This window comes from Schistocerca americana, chromosome 6, assembly GCF_021461395.2.
Source record: "Schistocerca americana isolate TAMUIC-IGC-003095 chromosome 6, iqSchAmer2.1, whole genome shotgun sequence".
Lineage (NCBI taxonomy): Eukaryota > Metazoa > Arthropoda > Insecta > Orthoptera > Acrididae > Schistocerca > Schistocerca americana.
Genome location: NC_060124.1, coordinates 333,292,723 through 333,315,387, shown reverse-complemented (window position 1 = coordinate 333,315,387; position 22,665 = coordinate 333,292,723). Strand labels below are relative to the sequence as shown.

The 22,665-nt window shown below is 39.4% G+C and overlaps 1 protein-coding gene across 3 annotated transcripts in view; it reads right to left on the bottom strand.

The window, feature by feature from the left end:
• Nucleotides 1-22,665, bottom strand: part of LOC124619388 (zinc finger protein 160-like) — a 219,771-nt gene that overhangs the window by 5,652 nt on the left and 191,454 nt on the right. For all 3 annotated transcript variants that reach the window (XM_047145734.1, XM_047145733.1, XM_047145735.1), the window contains 4 exons: nucleotides 22,355-22,438; nucleotides 12,212-12,385; nucleotides 9,125-9,359; nucleotides 8,070-8,167 (listed from right to left, as the gene is read on the bottom strand). In XM_047145734.1, the coding sequence (XP_047001690.1) occupies nucleotides 8,070-8,167; nucleotides 9,125-9,359; nucleotides 12,212-12,385; nucleotides 22,355-22,438 (591 nt within the window). The remainder of the gene's footprint in view (nucleotides 1-8,069; nucleotides 8,168-9,124; nucleotides 9,360-12,211; nucleotides 12,386-22,354; nucleotides 22,439-22,665) is intronic.

Below are 22,665 nucleotides of genomic sequence, written 5' to 3'. Positions count from 1 at the left end.
TTGAGTACTGCTCTAGTGTGTGGGATGCTCACCAGATCAGATTAAAGGAAGACATTGAAGCAATTCACAGGTATGTTCCTAGTTTTGATACCAGTAGGTTTGATCACCACACAAGTATTGCGGAGAGGCTTTGTGTACTCAAATGGGAATCTCTGGAGGGAAGACGACTATTGAGAAACTTTAGAGAATCAGTATTTCAGGTCGACTGCAGAACAATTCTATGCCACCAATGTACAATTTGTATAAGAACAACAAAGAAAAGAAGAGTTCAGGCTAGTATGGAAGCAGATAGGCAGTCATTTTCCCCTTACTTCATTTGTGAGGGAAACAGGAAAGGAAATGGCTAGTAGTGGAACATGATATCCTCTTGCCGTACACCACACGGTAGCTTGTGAAATGTGTATAGTGCACAGTGAGAAACACATCAAAGCTTAACTCTTTCACATACAGTTCTTTACATCATAGTAACTATCTTTGTGTGAAAATATTAAGCTGTGATGTGTTCTTCACCGTAATCTGTGTTCCAGACAGCTAAATTACCAACAAATATGATTGTATTTCAACACATCATCTCAGTGGAACCCACAGCAAACAAAACTAATCACACTTCGGATCAACATAATGTACATGTAAGTGGAATGCACCTGATGATGGCAGCATGCTGCCAAAATGCATCATGCTAGTTAAATATTAGTAAAAAGTAACTGAAGCAGTAGAAATTACTTAATATATACATTGCCTTTAGTAAAAAATGTTTGTTCATTTATTGAAGCACACGGTATTTCAGTTCCCCTCCCTCAGCCACTTGTGCACCCCAATTTAACAATAACTGCAGGCTGCAATTAAAATACAAATCTGTTCATAACTGCTTTTTTTGTATCAGTTTGTTCCTTGCACTTTTTCATATAACAACAGAAGCAAAAATAGTTCCAACATTGGAACAACATTAATCGAGTTTTAAACACACTGTAACAGGAACAACTTTTGATGGACTTAAATCATAGAAAATATAATGTACACCAATAAAACAACATTTGTAGCTACAGAGAATTTTATCTGATTTTCAGTGGGTTGTACTACTGCAATCCTCCACTGATATTCATTGTAATCAGAATGAGCTACAAGGATAACAGCCACAGAGATGGTAAACTACAGAATCCATGTGTTTGCACAGTGTCATTAGCATGCATTGTTGTTGTTGTTGTTGTTGTCTTCAGTCCAGAGACTAGTTTGATGCAGCTCTCCATGCTACTCTATCTTGTGCAAGCTTCTACTATTTTTACCCTCCATGTTGCCCTCCAATACTAGAATATGCCCTACCAACCTATCCCTTCTCCTAGTCAAGTTGTGCCACAAATTTCTCTTCTCTCCAATTCTATTCAATACCTCCTCGTTAATTATGTGATCTACCCATCTAATCTTCAGCATTCTTCTGTAGCACCACATTTCGAAAGCTTCTATTCTCTTCTTGTCTAAACTATTTATTGTCCACGTTTCACTTCCATACATGGCTACACTCCATACAAATACTTTCAGAAACGACATCCTCACACTTAAATATATACTTGATGTTAACAAATTTATCTTCTTCAGAAACACTTTCCTTGCCATTGCCAGTCTACATTTTATATACTCTCCACTTCGACCACCATTAGCTATTTTGCTCCCCAAATAGCAAAACTCATTTACTTCTTTAAGCGCCTCATTTCCTAATCTAATTCCCGCAGCATCACCCGATTTAATTCGACTACGTTCCATTATCCACGTTTTGCTTTTGTTGATGTTCATCTTATATCCTCCTTTTAAGACACTGTTCATACCATTCAGCTGCTCTTCCAGGTCCTTTGCTGTCTCTGGCAGAATTACAATGTCATCAGCGAACCTCAAAGTTTTATTTCTTCTGCATGGATTTTAATTCCTACTCCGAATTTCTCTTTTGTTTACTTTACTGCTTGCTCAATAGACAGACTGAATAACATCAGGGATAGGCTACAACCCTGTCTCACTCCCTTCCCAATCACTGCTTCCCTTTCATGCCCTTCGACTTTTATAACTGCCATCTCGTTTCTGTACAAATTGTAAATAGCCTTTCACTCCCGGTATTTTACCCCTGCCACCTTCAGAATTTGAAAGAGAGTATTCCAGTCAACAGTGTCAAAAGCTTTTTCTAAGTCTACAAATGCTAGAAATGTAGGTTTGCCTTTCTTTAATCTATTTTCTAAGATTAGTTGTAGGGTCAGTACTACCTCACGTGTTCCAACATTTCTACAGAATCCAAACTGATCTTCCCTCAGGTTGGCTTCTACCAGTTTTTCCATTCGTCTGTAAAGAATTTGTGTTAGTATTTTGCAGCCGTGGCTTATTAGCTGAGAGTTCGGTAATTTACACATCTGTCAACACCTGATTTCTTTGGTATTGGAATTATTATATTCTTCTTGAAGTCTGAGGGTATTTCGTCTGGCTCATACATCTTGCTCACTAGATGGTAGAGTTTTGTTAGGCCTGGCTCTCTCAAGGCTGTCAGTAGTTCTAATGGAATGTTGTCTACTCCCAGGCCCTTGTTTTGACTTAGGTCTTCCAGTGCTCTGTCAAACTCTTCACGCAGTATCATATCTCCTATTTCATGTTCGTCTACATTCAAGTACACCGCCCCTGTATATACTCCTTCCACCTTTCTACTTTCCCTTCTTTGCTTAGAACTGGGCTTCCATCTGAGGTCTTGATATTCATGCAAGTGGTTCTCTTTTCTTCAAAGGTCTCTTTAATTTTCCTGTAGCAGTATCTATCTTATCCCTAGTGATATATGACTTCACATCCTTACATTTGCCCTGTAGCCATCCCTGTTTAGCCATTTTGCACTTCCTGTCATCTCATTTTTGAGATGTTTGTATTCCTTTTTGCCTGCTTCATTTACTGCATTTTTATATTTTCTCGTTTCATCAATTACATTCGATATCTCTTTTGTTACCCAAGGATTTCTACTAGCCCTCGTCTTTTTACCTACTTGATCCTCTGCTACCTTCACTATTTCATCTCTCAAAGCTACCCATTCTTCTTCTTCTGTATTTCTTTCCCCCATTCTTGTCAATCGTTCCCTAATGCTCTCCCTGAAGCTCTCTACAACCTCTGGTTCTTTCAGTTTATCCAGGTCCCGTCTCCTCAAATTCCCACCTTTTTGCAATTTATTCAGTTTTAATCTACAGTTCATAACCAATAGATTGTGGTCAGAGTCCACGTCTGCCCCTAGAAACATCTTACAATTTAAAACATGGTTTCTGAATCAAGTGTTAGCTACTATTAAGTTATGCCCTGTGCAAAATTCTACCAGGCGGCTTCCTCTTTCATTCCTTAGGCCAATTCCATATTCACCTACTATGTTTCCCTCTCTTCCTTTTCCTACTATCGAGTTCCAGTCACCCATGACTATTAAATTTTCGTCTCCCTTCACTATCTCAGACATTATATAATCTTTCTGAAAGTTTCCACAGACTTAGGAGAGACAATAAAGGTAAAATGTAATGGTCTTTCAATGGTTATCAAGTTCATGAAAGAAACTGGGTTAGAGACAAGGAAATTTTCCTTATCAGTAAAGAAAAGAGATGCAACTGGTCTGAATCAGAAGTGCAAAAAAATTTTGATTTACTATTAGTTTACGGTGAAAAAATTTCACTAAATACACAAGTCAACAAAAATAATGGAGATAGCGCTTGAGTTAGCGATCTTTCTTTCTTCTTGACAGCTGACAAGTTTTATCAAAAGTATATACACACACCTTCTTTAGCCACAGTTAGTACCTTAACTCAAACTGCAGCTAGTAGTGTGTGTGTTTTCCACAAATCAGCTCTGAAGAATGGTAGTGAGATAAGTACAAATCTCTATTACTTCTATGGTACATCCTACCATTCACCACGGAATTCTCTATTTGTGTGGTTGCCTGCCCTCATTATATATGTATACTATTGAAACAGAACTTATGTTATTTATGTAAAGTTAGTCTGGGAAGTTTTGACAGACTCTAAATAATCTAAGAGTAAAGGAGACAACACACTGAACAGTAGAAGCATCATAAATCTTCCACAGGCACACACAAAGAATGAAAACTTTGCTCGCTTTCAGATGAGTCCTTTAACAAGCTACAGCTAACATTCTCTCTCTCTCTCTCTCTCTCTCTCTCTCTCTCTCTCTCTCTCTCTCTCTCTCTGAGTACCATCTCTAGTGAAAGCAGATGTTACACAATGATCAGCAAGTAGAATGAGTGGAACTACAAGAATTAGCAATACATTGGTGCAGGGAAATAAATGACAGTTTTAACTGTCATGAATCCACATAATGAACTCTGTGGCCAGCTGCTGGCTTCAGGCTTTTGTACACAGTTTTTGCACATTTTTTGGTGAGTAAATTTTCACAAATGCAATGATTAAACAAATGCAATACTTTTGCCATCAGAATTTCTTTTTTATGTATTACTGTCGAGAAAGGCGTTCTTTGCCATGATTGCTTTACATGGTACAAATGGAATGAAACAAACATGGACTGAGTATCCTAAATCCAGGGGTATGGTAAGACGAGGTGTATATAGGAACCTAATGACCCACTGTCGTTGGTAATCATTTATTTCTGAGTAAATATGCATACACCTTCACACATGTTGTTTTCTATTTGTATATTTACCACTTTAAGTGATGAAAGTTTATGTATATTTTGGTAGCACCTTTTGCTTTATTTTTCAGCATGCCAGGGAGGAGAAATTGGGAATAAGTCAGTGAGTGAGTCCAATCACAAAATGTAGAAATGATTGGCTTCATTCTTATTTCTAACTAGATGAAATTGCTTCTCTCATCACCATGTCACTCTAACAAATTCCTTTCAATATCAGTGACAGGCACCTTGTCACACCCATTCTCACAAAGTTCTGTAACTTCTCCAGATATTTCGGCCTCACCCCTGTCATTAATAGGGAGTATAGGTCCCTGCCTTCATCCCTTCTTCCCAGCCACTATCAAAACTAACTACATCTGGCTTTTTGTTGCCATTCTGTCCATCTTCTGACAGTAACAGCCACTTTCAGAGCAACAGCTGCAAAAATAACTTTGTCGCCTGGACACAAAATACAGTATAAATGTAAATTTAGATAAAAATATGCTTGTGCAAGCAAGTGGCATGATTAAAACGTAGAGATGAAGCCATAAATCAGTACAGCAATAACATCATTCCGTAATAACTACATAAGAAAACCTCAGCTACTTAATAATTAGGAACCTCATGAATTACCAACAATGTTACAAAAAGAAGTCAGACCTTCCTATTTAGTAGTCCCACCATGAATAATCCTGCACAAATCATGTAATCAGGTGATGTGAACCTGTCCGCAGCTCCAAACATGTACGCTTGGAGTACTGCTCCAGAGGACTACTCTTAGGTGGTGTGTGTTATACAGGTTTTAAAATATATAATTGTTATCTTTTTTCACAGCTGAAGGACCAACAATAAACTGAATATTATAAACTGTTTTTTTTATGAGAATCATTTGAAGGTTTGTGCTATGGCAGTCAATATAATAATAATGTCGTGTGACGAGGGCCTCCCGTCGGGTAGACAGTTCGCCTGGTGCAAGTCTTTCGATCTGACGCCACTTCGGTGACTTGCGCATCGGTGGGGATGAAATAATGATGATTAGGACAACACAACACCCAGTCCCTGAGCGGAGAAAATCTCGGACCCAGCCGGGAATCGAACATTCTGTCACGCTGACCACTCAGCTACCAGGGGCAGACTACAGCAGTCAATAAGAGTTCTAGCTATAATTATGGGATGATTATACAGAATGTAATTCCAATGCTATTGAAAAACCCTCAAGACTGGTGGAGCAGAAGGAGAAAGAGTTCTTCCTCAAATGTGTCCAGCAAGTTAACATTGATATATTTTAAGAGTAAAAGAGAAAGCAATATAGCTAGCATCTGCTGTTCCAAGATGAGTGGGAACTGGGCAACAGCTTGAAAATTGTGATAAATTTTGTGGAAAGCCTACTACTCACCTCCAGATCAATAGGAGTGGTGCATCCATACATGTAAAAGACTGCACGAACTACAATATTTAAGTATGCCTATGCATAATCCAATCTGCGGGTGAGTGGTTGTGTGACCTAATTTATGTGTATTTTATATCTTATCATGAATTTAGTCTATGAAAGTCCACAGTTATTAAGAAGGCATTCAAAATGTTCTTGGTATGCAGACAAATGGTGACACAGTTCATTTGTAAATCTGTATCATTAGTTCAGCTCCATCATTACTCTCAGTAAAATAAAAAAATTGTGTAATTGCGCAAAATAATTATGTCTCAACTTCAATCTCATTATTTGATGTATAAAAAAATCTACTCACCAAGCGGCAGCACAACACACTCATAAAAGACAGTTGTAATTGGCAACCTTTTGGAGCCAGTGGATCCATCTTCAGGCACAAAGGTTAAAGGGGAAGGAAGAGGAATGAGGAAAAGGAGTGGAGAGGTCTACGAAAAGGGGTAGATTTTGGGAAAGTTAACCAGAACTGTGGGTCAGGGAAGACTTATCGTACGGGATGAGAAGGAAAACTGTATAATGCATATATACACACAAAAAAAGTAAGCAACCTCCACTGGAACATAATGGCGTGGATTCTTCATCATAAATAATAAAAAAATCTTCCCTTTAATGAATAATAATTTGTTTACATCACTTAAAATCGTTGTGAGGAACAATTACAGTGAAAAAGACATTGTCTCGCATCTTGTTTTCGTTGTAGGGCACCACCGCCCGAAGGAAATTTCGATGGATGGGGAAACAAAAGGTGAAATCTAACGTAAAAGGTGAACTCTAATGTAAAAGGTGAACTAGCTGTCTGAAGATGAACCTGTCGGTTCGACACTGGTAACGGCGCTGTTTAAATAAATAAATAGCTAGTAAAAAATGGCTAGTTGCTGTAATCTTCTGTGTAAGCGCCAACCTATATGTTTACCTATATGTTTTTCCATCTGTCTTGCTTTCATTTGACTGCTCTTTATAATAATGACTGTAAATAAGCATGCAAATGGCTTCCTGTTTGATGGTGCATGGCTAAAATAGCCTATGAATAATCTCATTGAGGATCTCCTCACTATGGATCTATGGAACGGAAAGTAGAGAGCCTTGCTTGGCTCGCATGATTCCCACGTCTGAGCACAAGTGATTTTCTTTTTCTGGGCACATTCTCTTATATCAAGAGTGTACATCAACAAACTAAGTGCAATGGACAAGCTATACATGAACCATTCACCAAGAAATCTCTGCCACATCAAATGAAACGTTTGGGTGTATTTTAGACAGCTTTGGTGGGGAGACTTCAAGAGTTCAAAAGAAAAAATTATAACCACTTACATAATGTCATTTGTTAAATCCAAAGACTTTTATTTTATGGTTCTTAAATGGCAGAGGTATCCAAATATGTTACATTTCCAGAAAATAAGGTCTCAATAAACACGTTGAAATGTTGTGTAATATGCATCATTAATTAAAAACAGGCAAATATTTTTACCGCACCAAGTATTACTCCAAACATAAGTAGAAGTTTGCTTTTTTAGAGAATATTGCAGTGTGTTACAGTGAAAGCAACAATAGATCACAAGCTGGCAGGCCTTTCTAAAGTAGTTCAACATATAGAACACTGTGTACGAGTAGCCTGGATGATGAACTGGTGAGCAGGCAATGAGAAGTGACATTTAGGCAGTCAGTAAAAGAGTTTTACCGCAGTTGCAAATAAAATTAAATAATGAAACAATATTTGGTCAACCTGGATGTTACAATTGGCCTACTACATGCTACTACCTTGAAGTAACTAATTACTACAGTCACTTCATTCCCCATTTGCACATTTCATCACTAACTTTATGGACCATACACACAAGTTTATTTCAATATTGCTGTCATAAGATATAATTAACTATTATTTGAATATAATATTTCATAACCGCCTCACCTCAGTTTCTTTACAACTCCCCATGGCCCCATCCACCATAAACAAGCAACTGTGTATGAAACTGAAAATGTTACATACCTTGAATGCCCTATCTCTGAGAGCTGAGGCATCAATTATAATTCCAGACTCTTGTAATTGCTGCAGATCTTCTGCAGTAGCTGCTATCTCATAATCACCTGGAAAGCATGATGATATTTTTATGGTCAGTGTGACAATAAAATGCATCAATATGAAACATTAACAATGATCAACCAACAAATAAATAAAAACAATTTAATTATGGACAGAACTTTAACCAAACAGATTAAAACTGTGTGCTAGACCGAGGCTCGAACTTGGGACCTTTGCCTTTCGCGGGCAAGTGGTGCAAGGTTCACAGAAGAGCTTTCGTGAAGTCTGGAAGGTATCAGACGAGGTACTGGCAGAACTCAAGCTGTGAGGATGGGTAGTGAGTTGTCCTCGGGTAGCTCAGATGGTAGAGCATTTGCCCACAAAAGGCAAAGGTCCTGAGTTCGAGGTTTAATCTGCCAGGAAATTTCATATCAGTGAACACTCCGCTGCAGAGTGAAAATCTCATTCTGAGAACTGCAACCCATTTATTGCCTCACAGGATTCACTGAGTTAAATACTGAGAATGATTATATCTCAAACTTTTGGAGAAATAACTTGCAGCACTCATAGTTCACATATGGAAAGGGTGTGTGTTTCAGTTGCAATAGAATTAGAGTAGCATTCGACTATCATTTAAGTGCCAAAAGCCGCCACCACATACAAAACAATTTTCTTTGTATCATCACCATCATTTCCCATCAATAATAAACCACATATAATGTAAAATGCTTATCCCAACATTGAGTCACACTTTCCAGATTATGAAGTCATTCATGTTGTGGCATACATAGAAAGAATCAAACAAACTCTCATATAGATGATACAGTTTTTATACAGAGAGAAATATTATGTTTTGTTGAACATATTACAGCTTTGTAAAACATTCCCTCCAGATACTTCTGTTAGCCTGCACCAATGAAACAATTTTACAATTTTTCAATTCAAAAATTAGAAAAATGAAAGATATATACTGAATTAAGACTGTGTGACCAATAAGGATGCTTTAACTCTAAGTTACTTACCAGGAACTATATTGATGACATTATCAACCAAAAGATCATCATTACTGGTGTGTCCATTTTCTGCATCAACAGTGTCATCGTGGTCTTGGACAGAATGGTCTTTCTTGGTCAATGCTAACTGTGAGTAGTTGTCAGCTGTGGAGTGTTGTGGGCTGCGGCTACTGCCTGATCCTGATTGAGCAGGACTAGGAGGATTTCCAGATGATGATGAGCTGGTTCGCTGACCACGTGGCAGCTGAAGAAGTTCAAAATTGGTTTTGTTACATCAGTTGTGTAAGTAAGTGAAAAAACCAAGCCAATGGTTGGCATATGCTAGGCAAAGGATGTTCCTTGAGCTTTTTCCAGCCTGAGTAACAGTTCACTTAGTCAATTATTGAAGTACGGCATTTCCATCCACAGTCCTTTTCAGATGGCTCCACATGTTATGGTTGCAGAAAGCAACACACTGTCCTACATTATAAAGTGACAATGTGGTGCAGCACAGCATTCCGAATATAATGATATTATGTTAATTTATCCAATCGAAGAGTGACGATTGCCACAGCTGAAAATACTTTTATTTGTGGTATCTGATGGTTGGACTGTTACTCCAGCTCACAGAAGCAAGGCATACCACGACATTGATTGTGATGTCACATAGGAGAGACAAAGCTTAGCTGTCAAAGGTTCAGAGCTGTAGCCCATGAACATATTACAGATTTAATGTAGTGACATATCAAAGTATGTTCACAAATTGAATACAAAGGGTTGCCTTATATATGTTGTTGAAACTGAAAAATTAAATCAATATAGTTGCAATCATTAAGAAGTGCTTTCAATCATTTAGTAGAGAGTTGAAGAGAGATATGAGTTCCAGCATAGATACAGCTCCAATAGTGAGGAAGTCCGTATCAAGTAGAAATTAATTTTTGAAGAAAGAATTTTCGACAAGCACTGCTGTTGTCCTTAGAAACATGTTCAATACCCGAAATTACAGTGAAGCGCACAGGCCATTGTCGGCACTGCATTTAAAGAGATTTAAGAAGGATTAACTTTGTTGATGGGTAGTCATTAAATCCATGGACAACAGTTACATCGAAGAAAAGTTTATAAAATTTATGAATCTGAAGACTGGTGGTCAACATCTATCAAATGACTAAAAGTGCTCTATTGGTCCCACAAGTACGAAACAGCACCGAGCAATGACAGCAGCAGCCGCACCTCTACAGACTGTAGCCCAGTTCACCCAGTGCAGTGATCCAGCTTCCTGCTGACACTGCACCACAGCGAGCTACTCGAGCACTGTTTGCTGTCCTGTGTTAAATCCTATCTGAAGGAGATGACTAGTTAAAGAGTATATTTGCAGTTGAAAGATCGTTTTAACAGTATTAATCTGACAGCAGTAGCAACCTGAAGCAAATTACATGTGGTAGTTGTATACCTGTACCGACCCGAAATATGGAACAACATACAAAAGAATTTTTGAAAAGTTAGAGTGAGCAGTTTAGTAAACAAATACATTTTAATTATGTTAGATACTAAGCCAGATGCAAATAAAACTGAATTAATGGAACAATTAAGGACCCAAGGTGATGAACTAAGAATGGAATTACAAGTCTACCATAAAAAACTTAAGGAACTCATTAAGGATTCATATAAAGAAAACTTGAATTACAATCTACTTTTCTACAAATATCAAAGGATTTACAGTTTTTTATAACTGTACAATCTGATTTTGCTGTAAATCCATTAATTAAGGGTTTCGTTTAATTGGATATTGAATCAAAACAAACCTTTGTCCACAAGTTTCAGAATAAATATTCCGAAACAGGATACAGATTTATGTAAGGTAGAAGCTTGGTATTCATTTTGACACTCTGGTGGAGGGCAATAATGATTTATCCAAACTAAAGATAAAACAAGATGAGTTATCTATTAACACATCTCTTTCACCAGAAGTTGTAGTTAATATAACTCTTTGGGAATGATTATCAGATCTTAATCCACATTTATAATTACACTGGTGGTCCACACATGTTACAAAATTTTGCCAGATTTCAGTTGTCTATTAACTTTTGATGTTAATTTACATGATACATGTGGTGTTTTAATAAGATTATGTATTAATAACTCAGGATTAGTATTTGGTGAAGTAGCTAGTTACAAAAAAGACGAGTCCGATTTAACTGTACTATATTTCAACTATATGGTCTGACAAATATTAATTTTAAATATTTTTTTGCACGTTTCGAGAAAGACAAAAAGGCGGATTTGAAACAAAAGACGTGCATATATTATGAAAACTGAAGCATATGGGTTGACTGATGCATCTGGGACAACATCTTGGGTGCTCTTTGGATGTCACAGGCATGCAGGAATGATAGGTTTGTGATCTGTGTAAAAAATGCATAGTGATGCCTGTCAGGTTCCCATTTATCCACCTCAGGGAAGTTCGTCAACTGCAATAACCATAAAAATTGAACTTTGTCAATTACAGTGGGTAGACCCAAGGCTTTTTGGTGAAGAATCTGGATCTGAAATAAAAATCGGGGAGAGGGTTTCCACTTGAAAATAAAAAGGTTGACCCCTCTCCCATGGGGGATGGGAAGGGAATTTCAAATTTTTTAAATAACTTAAAAACTGCTTTTAGGATTCAGGACACATTTTTACCTACGGACTTCTTATTTTTGTCTTTGTAACCATGTTACTGGCTTCTCTGTAGCTAGCTGGGTTCAGTTTTTGTTCGATTTAATTTTATTTGATATTTACTCTGGACACTCAATTCAGCCATGGCGGTTAACCCTTCATGTTGGACGGCAATGGCCAGATGCCCAGGTTTTCCCAACCACACAGCCAGACCATGCATTTACCTGTCTGTCATTGTCCTGTAGTCTTGATAATTCTCATACTCAGGGTGTCCACCAACCACTGAGGCTGAAGAAAGTGTGCTGTTAATTGTCACTCATATAAATAGGTTGGACTTCACGGAGTCTATGTTACATTACTGACCTGATTTTATAAAACACACACACACACACACACACACACACACACAAACACACACACACACACACACACACACACTCAAGGTTGCTCCTGAAGACCTACCTGCTGTCCTGGTGGCAGCAGCTCGATATGCTTCTTCCGCTGATGCTGTAGCAATTTTGCCTTCGAAGCGTATTGTTTATGACACCACTGACAACCATGAGGGTGGGTTGTGACACTACCCACTGTCTGAGAGAAAGTTGGATCAGGTAGGCCAGGTATCTCAGGAATTCCACCCTGAAAATTTTTAATATACATAAATAATCATGGTTTTCACTTTTTGTTTAAAATTAATGAGTTGCAAAACTCCCCACTGTAATTTAATATAAACAAATAATAACTGTTTTACTATTTGTTTAATACAATAAATTTATTATTTTCATATGAATATGCTTCACTGGAACATTAATCTCATGTTCCAGCCTAGGAACAACTGAGATAGTCATTTAGTATGCTTCAGAACAAACTTTCTGCAAGCAGTACCACAGACCCTGACATAGTCACAAGACATTACACAGAACACTCCATGAGTGAGATCTGGGCCTAAGTGCACACGCATCAAAATGGCCTTCACTTTGCACTCCATACTGGCTCTCACTGCTACCCTCTGGCAATTACAATACACAACTGCATTGGTGGTAACTGTTTTTGGACATAACGTATGGTTGTTTACAACTAATGTGTGCTTGCTTTCTGGGCTATTGGGACAACATTATGAAACTACTTACTTCCTCGATTACAATGCTCTGGCATCACTTGGTCATTTATGCGCACGTGTGTGTGTGTGTGTGTGTGTGTGTGTGTACTTTAACTGTGAGGAAATACTCCACTATCTATGGCATGTACAAATCTGGTAATGAGGATTTGTTTGTTAGATTGGTGCACAAGTTCTAGCATTCTTCCTTGTTATGTTTAATAAACATAACAAATACATATAACAGAGGCTTTAGTCATCAATAGTATATTCTCCTTCACTACTTGCAACAGTTTTCCAACAGTGGGATAACTTTTCAGTTTCGCAACTGTAGAAATCAGATGGTTTGTTAACAATACGTGTCAGTGGTGATGGTTACACCTCGAGAAAGTAATTCATATTACACCATACCATCCCTGTTCCACTAGATGCATGACACTATGTTTTGGGGATACACGCAGGTCTTGGTATGGGGAGTTGCTGCTTTGTTTGGACTGAACCATTTCTTTCTTTTATTTATGATGGCATAAAGACACCATTTCTCATCACCAGTATAAAGGATAGGAATGGTCGTTGTTGATCATGAGCCAACTGATGATGAGAAAGCAGAGATGCACATATGGCGACATGTTGATTTTTGTGATTTTAGCTTATCCATATACCCAATTTTTGAACCTTCTCCCTTGCATGCAAATGTCACATGATAGTGAAATGATCACAGTTCATCACATTTGCCAGTTCTTGAGTATACTGATATGGATCGCTGTGAATTAACCTGTTTAAACAATGTTCATCAAACACTGAAGGTCTTCCTGAATGTGGAGAGTCACTAATGTCAAAACGCTCTTCCTTAACATGAGAAAACCATTTTCTTGCCTTGCTCTGTCCAATGGCATTAACCCCATACATGGCATAAATGTTTCTGGCTGCTTCCACTGCTGCCATCCCTCTACTGAACTCAAACAGATGAATAACCACTGGCTCACCCACCCTACTGCTGTCTGCAGGTAAACACCTCTACCAATGGGTCTGCCCATAGTGTGTGTCATGTGTGCCCTCCATGGCAGGTTTTCCCACCATCTTGGTGCACTACCCACACCAGTTCATCTGCCTCTATCGTGATGTCCACTGGCAGGGATGCTAAAGTCCTGCCCCTGAAAAGGCCACATAGGGCTGATGACCAGGCTTGGGCCTCAACCTCTGGCACAGAACTGGAGAGGCCCCTGGAGGACCCGTCAGCAGACCAACCACTGAAGGAGGCAACCCCAACACTGCTGGCTCAGGCAGAAGGGCACATAGCAGCAGTGGAAGCGACACCACTACCATAGGTAAGGGGTGGGAGGACATGGAGGGTGAGGAAGGTGGATCAAAATCCATGTGCTCCACATCGGCTGGACTGGTGCAGCTGTGGGCTTCAATGGAGGTGGGGGCAGCTGCAGCACAAGATGGGAATGAATGTAGTTGATTTGCATGGGGAGTCAGCTGCTGCCAACCAACATGCACCACAAACAACTGCTGACTGCTGTGGCCCACCATGGCATCTGGCAGCCACACCAGCCGAAGGACTGGGTCTAAACAGCAGCCCTGGGAGGAAAATGTGGAACCCCATGGTGGTCCATGCCATGCGACTCAGGGTGCATCATATCCCAGGTCTGGTGCCCATGCAATTATTCCACCGGAGTGTACCTGTTGACTGGTGTCACATGGTATGTAGCCAGAAAACTCAACAACACTTCGTCACAGGAAGCAGCAAACATGGACTTCTTAAACGTATGCACAAAGTGTTTCACCTCTTGAGTTAGAAACCGGGAGAAATTGAGCAGTAGTCAGATGTTGGATGCCTCTGTAAACACAAAAGTCCCCAAATTCCCACGACATTAATTACTAGCCTTTGTCGGATACCAGGGTCCTGGAGACACCTCAATGGCGAAAATAACCAACAAAGGAACTATTACAGTTGACAATGTGTAGGACAGCTTGGCTATGTACAGGAAACTGGACAATGCATCGACCACCAACACCCACATGCTGTCCAAAAACAGGCTAGTGAAATCGATGTACAACTTGTCCCTGGACCATGCAAGGAGGGAACCCGTATGCCAGTGCAGCCTGGTTCTGTGCACAGGAGTGCACCAGATGTTCGATCGCTGGCCACAAGACGTGACGACAAACCAACATCTTCATATGAGTCATACCCCAGTGCAACAATTGCAGCAACTCGAGGATGCGAGGACACAATGCTGGGGGGAATGACCACACAGCAGCTTTGCTCCTGTGAGGCAAGCATGAGACCCCCTGGACAACAACGAACCAATCACATAGAAGGAAAAATGTATGCCACGCCTAATCCACACACAAAGAAATGTGTTCTGGCTATCCCAACTAAGGAAGGAAACCAATTACTTGTTGTTGGAGATGAGGAATCTCACCCTCGCCCCATACAGGAAGACATGTAATGTTTTAACCGTGAAAGTAATAGCTAGCACCTCTTTTTCCACCGATGAATAATAATGCTGTACAGCGGAAAGGGCTGTTTGGTGCCATCCGTATTCTGATGGGACAGGAAGGTGCCAACGCCATTCTGGGACATATTGTAGGCCAGAGTTAATAGTTTACCCAGCACAAAGGAAGCCAGACAGGGAGCAGATCACAAACCCTGCATGAGGGACTGATAAGTCCACTGACAATCCACAAATCAGACAAAGTTAATGCCCTTCTGGCGAAGCTGGTTAAGAGGCTGGCAGCTGTGCATAGCGTGGGGAATGAACTGAGCACAATATGAAATCTCACCCAAAGAAGATTAGAGTTCCTTTAGGTTCTTGGGCAACAGCCTCGATGAGGTCATCAGTGGTGACAAGGCCACCTTTAATAAGCATGAGATTTGAAACATGTGGCTTTGGGGAGAAAAAGCTGCATTTCTACAGCTTGCAATGAAGGACATTATCCAGTAGGCATTGGAAAATCAACTGATGATTTCTAAATGCTCCTCCCAAGTAGGGCCCGAGACCCAGATGTCATCATGGTAATTGATGCAACAGGGAATGTTCTGAATCAATTCCTCCAAACACCATTAGTATATTCCTGGTGCAGACAAGATTCCAAAATGCAAGTGATTAAACTGGTATAGCACAAAGCGCGTATTGAGGAATACAAAAGTCCAAGAAACAGAGTCCAATGGCAACTGCAGGTAAACATCGAGTGTGTCAATGTAAGAAAAATACTGCCCACCCAATCAAATGGGTGGCCCACTGACTCGATGAAATGGAGGTAATGACATCCTGATCCTGCCAACACTACAACTCAAACTTTACATTGTCGCACATGGCGAAGGGAATGGGGTAGAGATGACAAAATTTAGGTACCAACAATGGCTTAAGAGAAACACTTGATATTTTCTGCTCGGCCCAAGGTACTCTCAAACCGTGGGCTACAGTAATGCAGTAAGGATTCCAGACTGTGAAAAGGAATGGACTGGGGCAGTAAATGCACTTTTTCAACAATGTTGAATCCAAAAAACTGAAAAAAACCTCATGTCCAAAGATATTTTGCATCATCAGTGAATTGGCCACTAACATTCTTACAACTCACAAAGACAGAGAACTGCTGATGGGGATACTAGACTTAGTTAATGTTTTTAAGAACAGGATTGTACCTTGCCAGTAGATGCACCAGTTCTAAAAAGTAGTTTCTGTTGACAGTGATGTTGTTTTTCCCCTTTTAAACCTTTTAAAGTATTGTTTCCAACTTCTTCCATTTGCAAAAATTTGTCAATGTCTCTCTCATTACCTGCCTCTTTTGCAATACCTTCGGCGTGATAGAGTCTATATCTGGTTGACTGAACCATGTGTGATACTGCTGGCCCTTCAGCAAAGTCTGAATTAATGTGCTAAAATACTTCAGGACCTTCCCGTACTACTAGATACTGCATGTTACAATATATATTTCATTTTTTAATATTGTTTCTCACGAAGCCTGACCCAGTGGATGTGGTTACAGCTTGCTCTACCATTGCAATTTCAGCAGTCACATCAGAAGCACAGGAAACAGACACATTCATAGAACAAATTACAGGTCCCAGCAAGTCATCAGTGTTAGGTACTTGTACTACTACAGTTTCTTCTTGGTTTTGAGCAGCACTAGCCTCTGAAGATCTGACACCTAATGGATTTGGTGTGGATTCTTGAGTCTCCAAAGAAACTTTCACAAACTTTACAACTGCCCCTGCATTTTTTCTGGTCCTCTCCTCCTTGGGTTTCTTTTTATTTCAGTACAATACTCTACATTCTCTTAGCCTTTTCGCGGTTTTGTGAGCTATAATGCCACCAAATCATGATGGAAATAAACAAATTAAAACACGTAAGAAACACTCTACATGGGTAAAACCACAAATCCACTGAAAAGCATAAAAATATACAAGACAAGAATTTACATTAACACTCCTATATATCTGACAAATCATATAAAATAAAAATGAAAACAGACACACTAATTGCACTTGTTGTGCGGAAACAGCAGATCATGTCAAGCCACATGTGTTTCAAAATTGAATACACGAAATTTGTTCTCTTATTTTGAGTAAAATACTTGACAAGCTTTTATTTAACTTCATATAAATAACCATGGACCTTGCCATTGGTGGGGAGGCTTGCGTGCCTCAGCGATACAGTAGCCGTACCGTAGGTGCAACCACAACATAAGGGTATCTCTTGAGAGGCCAGACAAATGTGTGGTTCCTGAGGAGGGGCAGCAGGCTTTTCAGTAGTCGCAGGGGCAACAGTCTGGATGATAGACTGATCTGGCCTTGTAACACTAACCAAAACGGATTTGCTGTGCTGGTATAGCGAACGGCTGGAAGCAAGGGGAAACTACAGCCACAATTGTTTCCGAGGGCATGCAGCTATACTGTATGGTTTACTGGTGATGGCGTCCTCTTGGGTAAAATATTCCGGAGGTAAAATAGTCCCCCATTCGGATCTCCGGGCGGTGACTACTCAGGACGACGTCATTATCAGGAGAAAAAAAACTGGCATTCTACAGATCGGAGCGTGGAATGTCAGATCCCTTAATCAGGCAGGTAGGTTAAAAAATTTAAAAAGGGAAACGGATAGGCTAAAGTTAAATTTACTGCGAATTAGTGAAGTTTGGTGGCAGGAGGAACAAGACTTCTGGTTGGGTGAATACAGGGTTATAAAAACAATATCAAATAGGGGTAATGCAGGAGTAGGTTTAATAATGAATAACAAAATAGGAGTGCGGGTAAGCTACTGCAAACAGCATAGTGAATGCATTATTGTGGCCAAGATAGACACAAAGCCCACACCTACCACAGTAGTACAACTTCACATGCCAACTAACTTCGGAGATGACAAAGAGATTGATAAAATGTATGATGAGATAAAAGAAATTATTCAGATAGTGAAGGGAGACGAAAATTTAATAGTCATGGGTGACTGGAATTCGATAATAGAAAAGGAAGAGAAGGAAACGTAGTAGGTGAATATGGAATGGGGGTAAGAAATGAAAGAGGAAGCTGCCTGGTAGAATTTTGCACAGAGCATAACTTAATCATAGCTAACACTTGGTTCAAAAATCATGAAAGAAGGTTGTATACATAGAAGAGACCTGGAGACAATGGAAGGTTTCAGATAGATTATATAATGGTAAGACAGAGATTTAAGAACCAGGTTTTAAATTGTAAGGCATTTCCAGGGGCGGATGTGGACTCTGACCTGGTCATGAACTGTAGATTCAAAATGAAAAAAACTGCAAAAAGGTGAGAATTTAGGGAGATGGGACCTGATAAACTGATAGAACCAGAGGTTGCAGAGAGTTTCAGTGAGAGCATTAGGGAACAATTGACAAGAATGGGGAAAGAAATACAGTAGAAGAAGAAATGGGTCGCTTTGAGGGATGAAATAGTGAAGGAAGCAGAGGATCAAGTAGGTAAAAAGCTGAGTATCAGCTTGAGTATCAGAAGATATATTGAATTTAATTGATGAAAGGAGAAAATATAAAAATGCAGTAAATGAAGCAGGCAAAACGGAAAACAAACATTTCAAAAATGAGATCGACAGGAAGTGCTAAATGGCTAAGAAGGGATGGCTAGAGGACAAATGTAAGGATGTAGAGGCATATCTCACTAGGGCTAAGATAGATACTGCCTACAGGAAAATTAGAGAGACCTTTGGAGAAAACAGAACCACTTGTATGAATATCAAGAGCTCAGATGGAAAACCAGTTCTAAGCAAAGAAGGAAAAGCAGAAAGGTGGAAGGAGTATATAGAGGGGCGGTGTACTTGAATGTAGACGAACATGAAATAGGAGATATGATACTGCGTGACGAGAGTGACAGAGCACTGAAAGACCTAAGTCGAAACAAGGGCCTGGGAGTAGACAACATTCCATTAGAACTACTGACAGCCTTGGGAGAGCCATGCCTAACAAAACTCTACCATGTGGTGAGCAAGATGTATGAGACAGGTGAAATACCATCAGACTTCAAGAACAATATAGTAATTCCAATACCAAAGAAAACAGGTGTTGACAGATGTGAAAATTACCGAACTATCAGTTTAATAAGTCATCGCTGCAAAATACTAACGCGGATTCTTTATAGACGAATGGAAAAACTGGTAGAAACCAACCTCGGGGAAGATCAGTTTGGATTCCGTACAAATCTTGGAACACGTGAGGCAATACTGACCCTACAACTTATCTGAGAAAATAGATTAAGGAAAGGCAAACCTATGTTTCTAGCATTTGTAGACTTAGAGAAAGCTTTTGACAATGTTGACTGGAATACTCTCTTTCAAATTCTAAAGGTGGCAGGGGTAAAATACAGGGAGCGAAAGGCTATTTACAATTTGTACAGAAACCAGATGGCAGTTATAAGAGTCGAGGGGCATGAAAGGGAAGCAGCGATTGGGAAGGGAGTGAGACAGGGTTGTAGACTATCCCCAATGTTATTCAATCTGTATATTGAGCCAGCAGTAATGAAAACAAAAGAAAAATTCGGAGTAGGTATTAAAGTCCATGGAGGAGAAATAAAAACGCTGAGGTTCGCCAATGACATTATAATTCTGTCAGAGACAGCAAAGGACTTGGAACAGCAGTTGAACGGAATGGACAGTGTCTTGAAAGGAGGATATAAGATGAACATCAACAAAAGCAAAACGAGGATAATGGAATGTAGTCGAATTAAGTCAGGTGATGCTAAAGGAATTAGATTAGGAAATGAGACACTTAAAGCAGTAGATGAGCTTTGCTATTTGGGGAGCAAAATAACTGATGATGGTCGAAGTAGAAAGGATATAAAATGTAGACTGGCAATGGCAAGGAAAGCGTTTCTGAAGAAGATAAATTTGTTAACATCGAGTATAGATTTAAGTGTCAGGAAGTCGTTTCTGAAAATATTTGGAAGTGAAACATGGACGGCAAATAGTCTGTACAAGAAGAGAATAGAAGATTTTGAAATGTGGTGCTACAGAAGAATCTTGAAGATTAGATGGGTAGATCACATAACTATTGAGAAGATATTGAATACAATTGGGGAGTAGATCATATAACTAATGAGAAGGTATTGAATAGAATTGGGGAGAAGAGAAATTCGTGGCACAACTTGACTAGAGGAAGGGATCAGTTGGTTGGACATGTTCCGAGGTATCAAGGGATCACCAATTTAGTATTGCAGGGCAGCATGGAGGGTAAAAATCGTAGAGGAAGACCAAGAGATGAATACACTGAGTAGATTCAGTAGGAGGTAGGTTGCAGTGGGTACTGGGAGATGAAGAAGCTTGCACAGGACAGAGTAGCATGGAGAGCTGCATCAAAGCAGTCTCTGAAATGAAGACCACAACAACAACAGCAACAACAAATATAAGTACCATATTGGCTTAGGTCAAATCTTACAACTCTCCATTTTAACCACTTGCACTAGTCCAACTGACTTTAAATTCTGCCTAAGTATGTATGTAGGCTTGATGACAATACAATTATCTGATATAATAATACGGCCTGATGCTGCAGAGAGGATTATTCAGCACAGCCGATCCCTGCCACCTGCCCTCCCCCTCCCCCCCTTCACATCTGTGCCGCCTTGGGCGATGATACCCCCTTGCCCCAAGCTATGCCATTTGCAGTAGCCAATGGCTTGTCTTCCATCTCCACGATTCACTTTTATCTAATGACATAAAATAAGTATGGCACGTCTCTGCATTCCATGTCATTCCATGTATTAGATGATAGTCCATGGCGATCACTGTTTATTTATTGAGCCTCACATAAAACATTTTTGCTACTGCTAACGTTATCCCCATTGTCTGTCCTTTAAATTTACATGAATAGTTGTCATTCTACTATTTTCAGAACTGGCACATTTTAGCCACTGGATTACTGATTTGCAAGAACTCAATGATTTTTGCTCAGCATTTGCACCTTATTTTCTTCAGGTTGGCAGGTTTCCAACATAGTGGCTGTATTCAAGATACGGCAGTGTTTCAACAAGTGTCATCATCTTAAGGCTACGAGATGATGACTGTGACCTTTGTTGAAATGTGGTATCAGCACTGTCACATGGCAATTACTTGTTATGAAAATCAATGATTTTTTTTCAAAAATATACTTGATTGATGGTTGCTTAAGGTTATAATTAGATGAACTAGCTGGAGTGGCCGATCCGTTCTAGGCGCTACAGTCTGGGACCGCGCGACCGCTACGGTCGCAGGTTCGAATCCTGCCTCGGGCATGGATGTGTGTGATGTCCTTAGGTTAGTTAGTTTTAAGTAGTTCTAAGTTCTAGGGGACTGATGACCTCAGAAGTTAAGTCCCATAGTGCTCAGAGCCATTTTGAAGATGAACTATTTCTAGTGCTTAATACCCCTTTCTTTTTTAATGGTGCAAATGTATGCCATTTGACACTATCAGCAAGCATGATAACCCAATTTTGTTCAGGCAGTGCTGTATGCCTAGACAGCCACTGAATACGATGATATGTAGAAGACCCAGGACTGCATCTAAAAGAAGGGCTACAGCCACCACAAAACACTCATTTCAAAATCTGGAGTTAATTTTCCTTCATCTCTGCACTTAATTTTTAATACCTCTTTAGATCACACTTGAAGCCTCTTTATTTTGGATTTTTTGCTAAATAGTATTTCTCTGTATATGTACAAATTCAGAAACTTTCTTCTTAAATCAGCGAGACACGTATTAAACATGGTACTATTACACTCTCTCAAGTTTAAGCAATCCCACCATATATATGTGAGAAAGTGGATACACTGCTCACTGCATATCAATTTACTATTTATTTCCTGTAATAGATAACTCACTATCAACAAAAAATGAATTAATCAACAAGATCTGCATGGAACATGATACACTATTACAATAATGTGACACACATCTTATATCAACAAACTCATGTCTATCATTTCCCACACTTGCCTTACAAACACATGAACTTTCTTAAAGTAGTGAGTGTCATTGCCCTCTGATAAGTAAGAATCACTTACCTTCCGACGGTTACTTAGTGGCAGTTCTGCACCTGGGTGTATTTTCAAAATATGTGCTTTACGCTTTGAGCTGCTCTTGTATACCTGTAGCATAACACATCATCTGTAATGTACACACCATGTATCCACACACAATAAACAATTATTTATGCAGTATAGCATTGCATACTTAGTTACACATTTCCAAAACTAATGAGATTATTGAAGCAACAAAATACTGTTCTGCAAAGTATCACAGTGAAAATATATATATTACAATTTGGGCCAGGAATCCCTTTATCAACATATTTCCTGTCTGTCAAGAAACAATG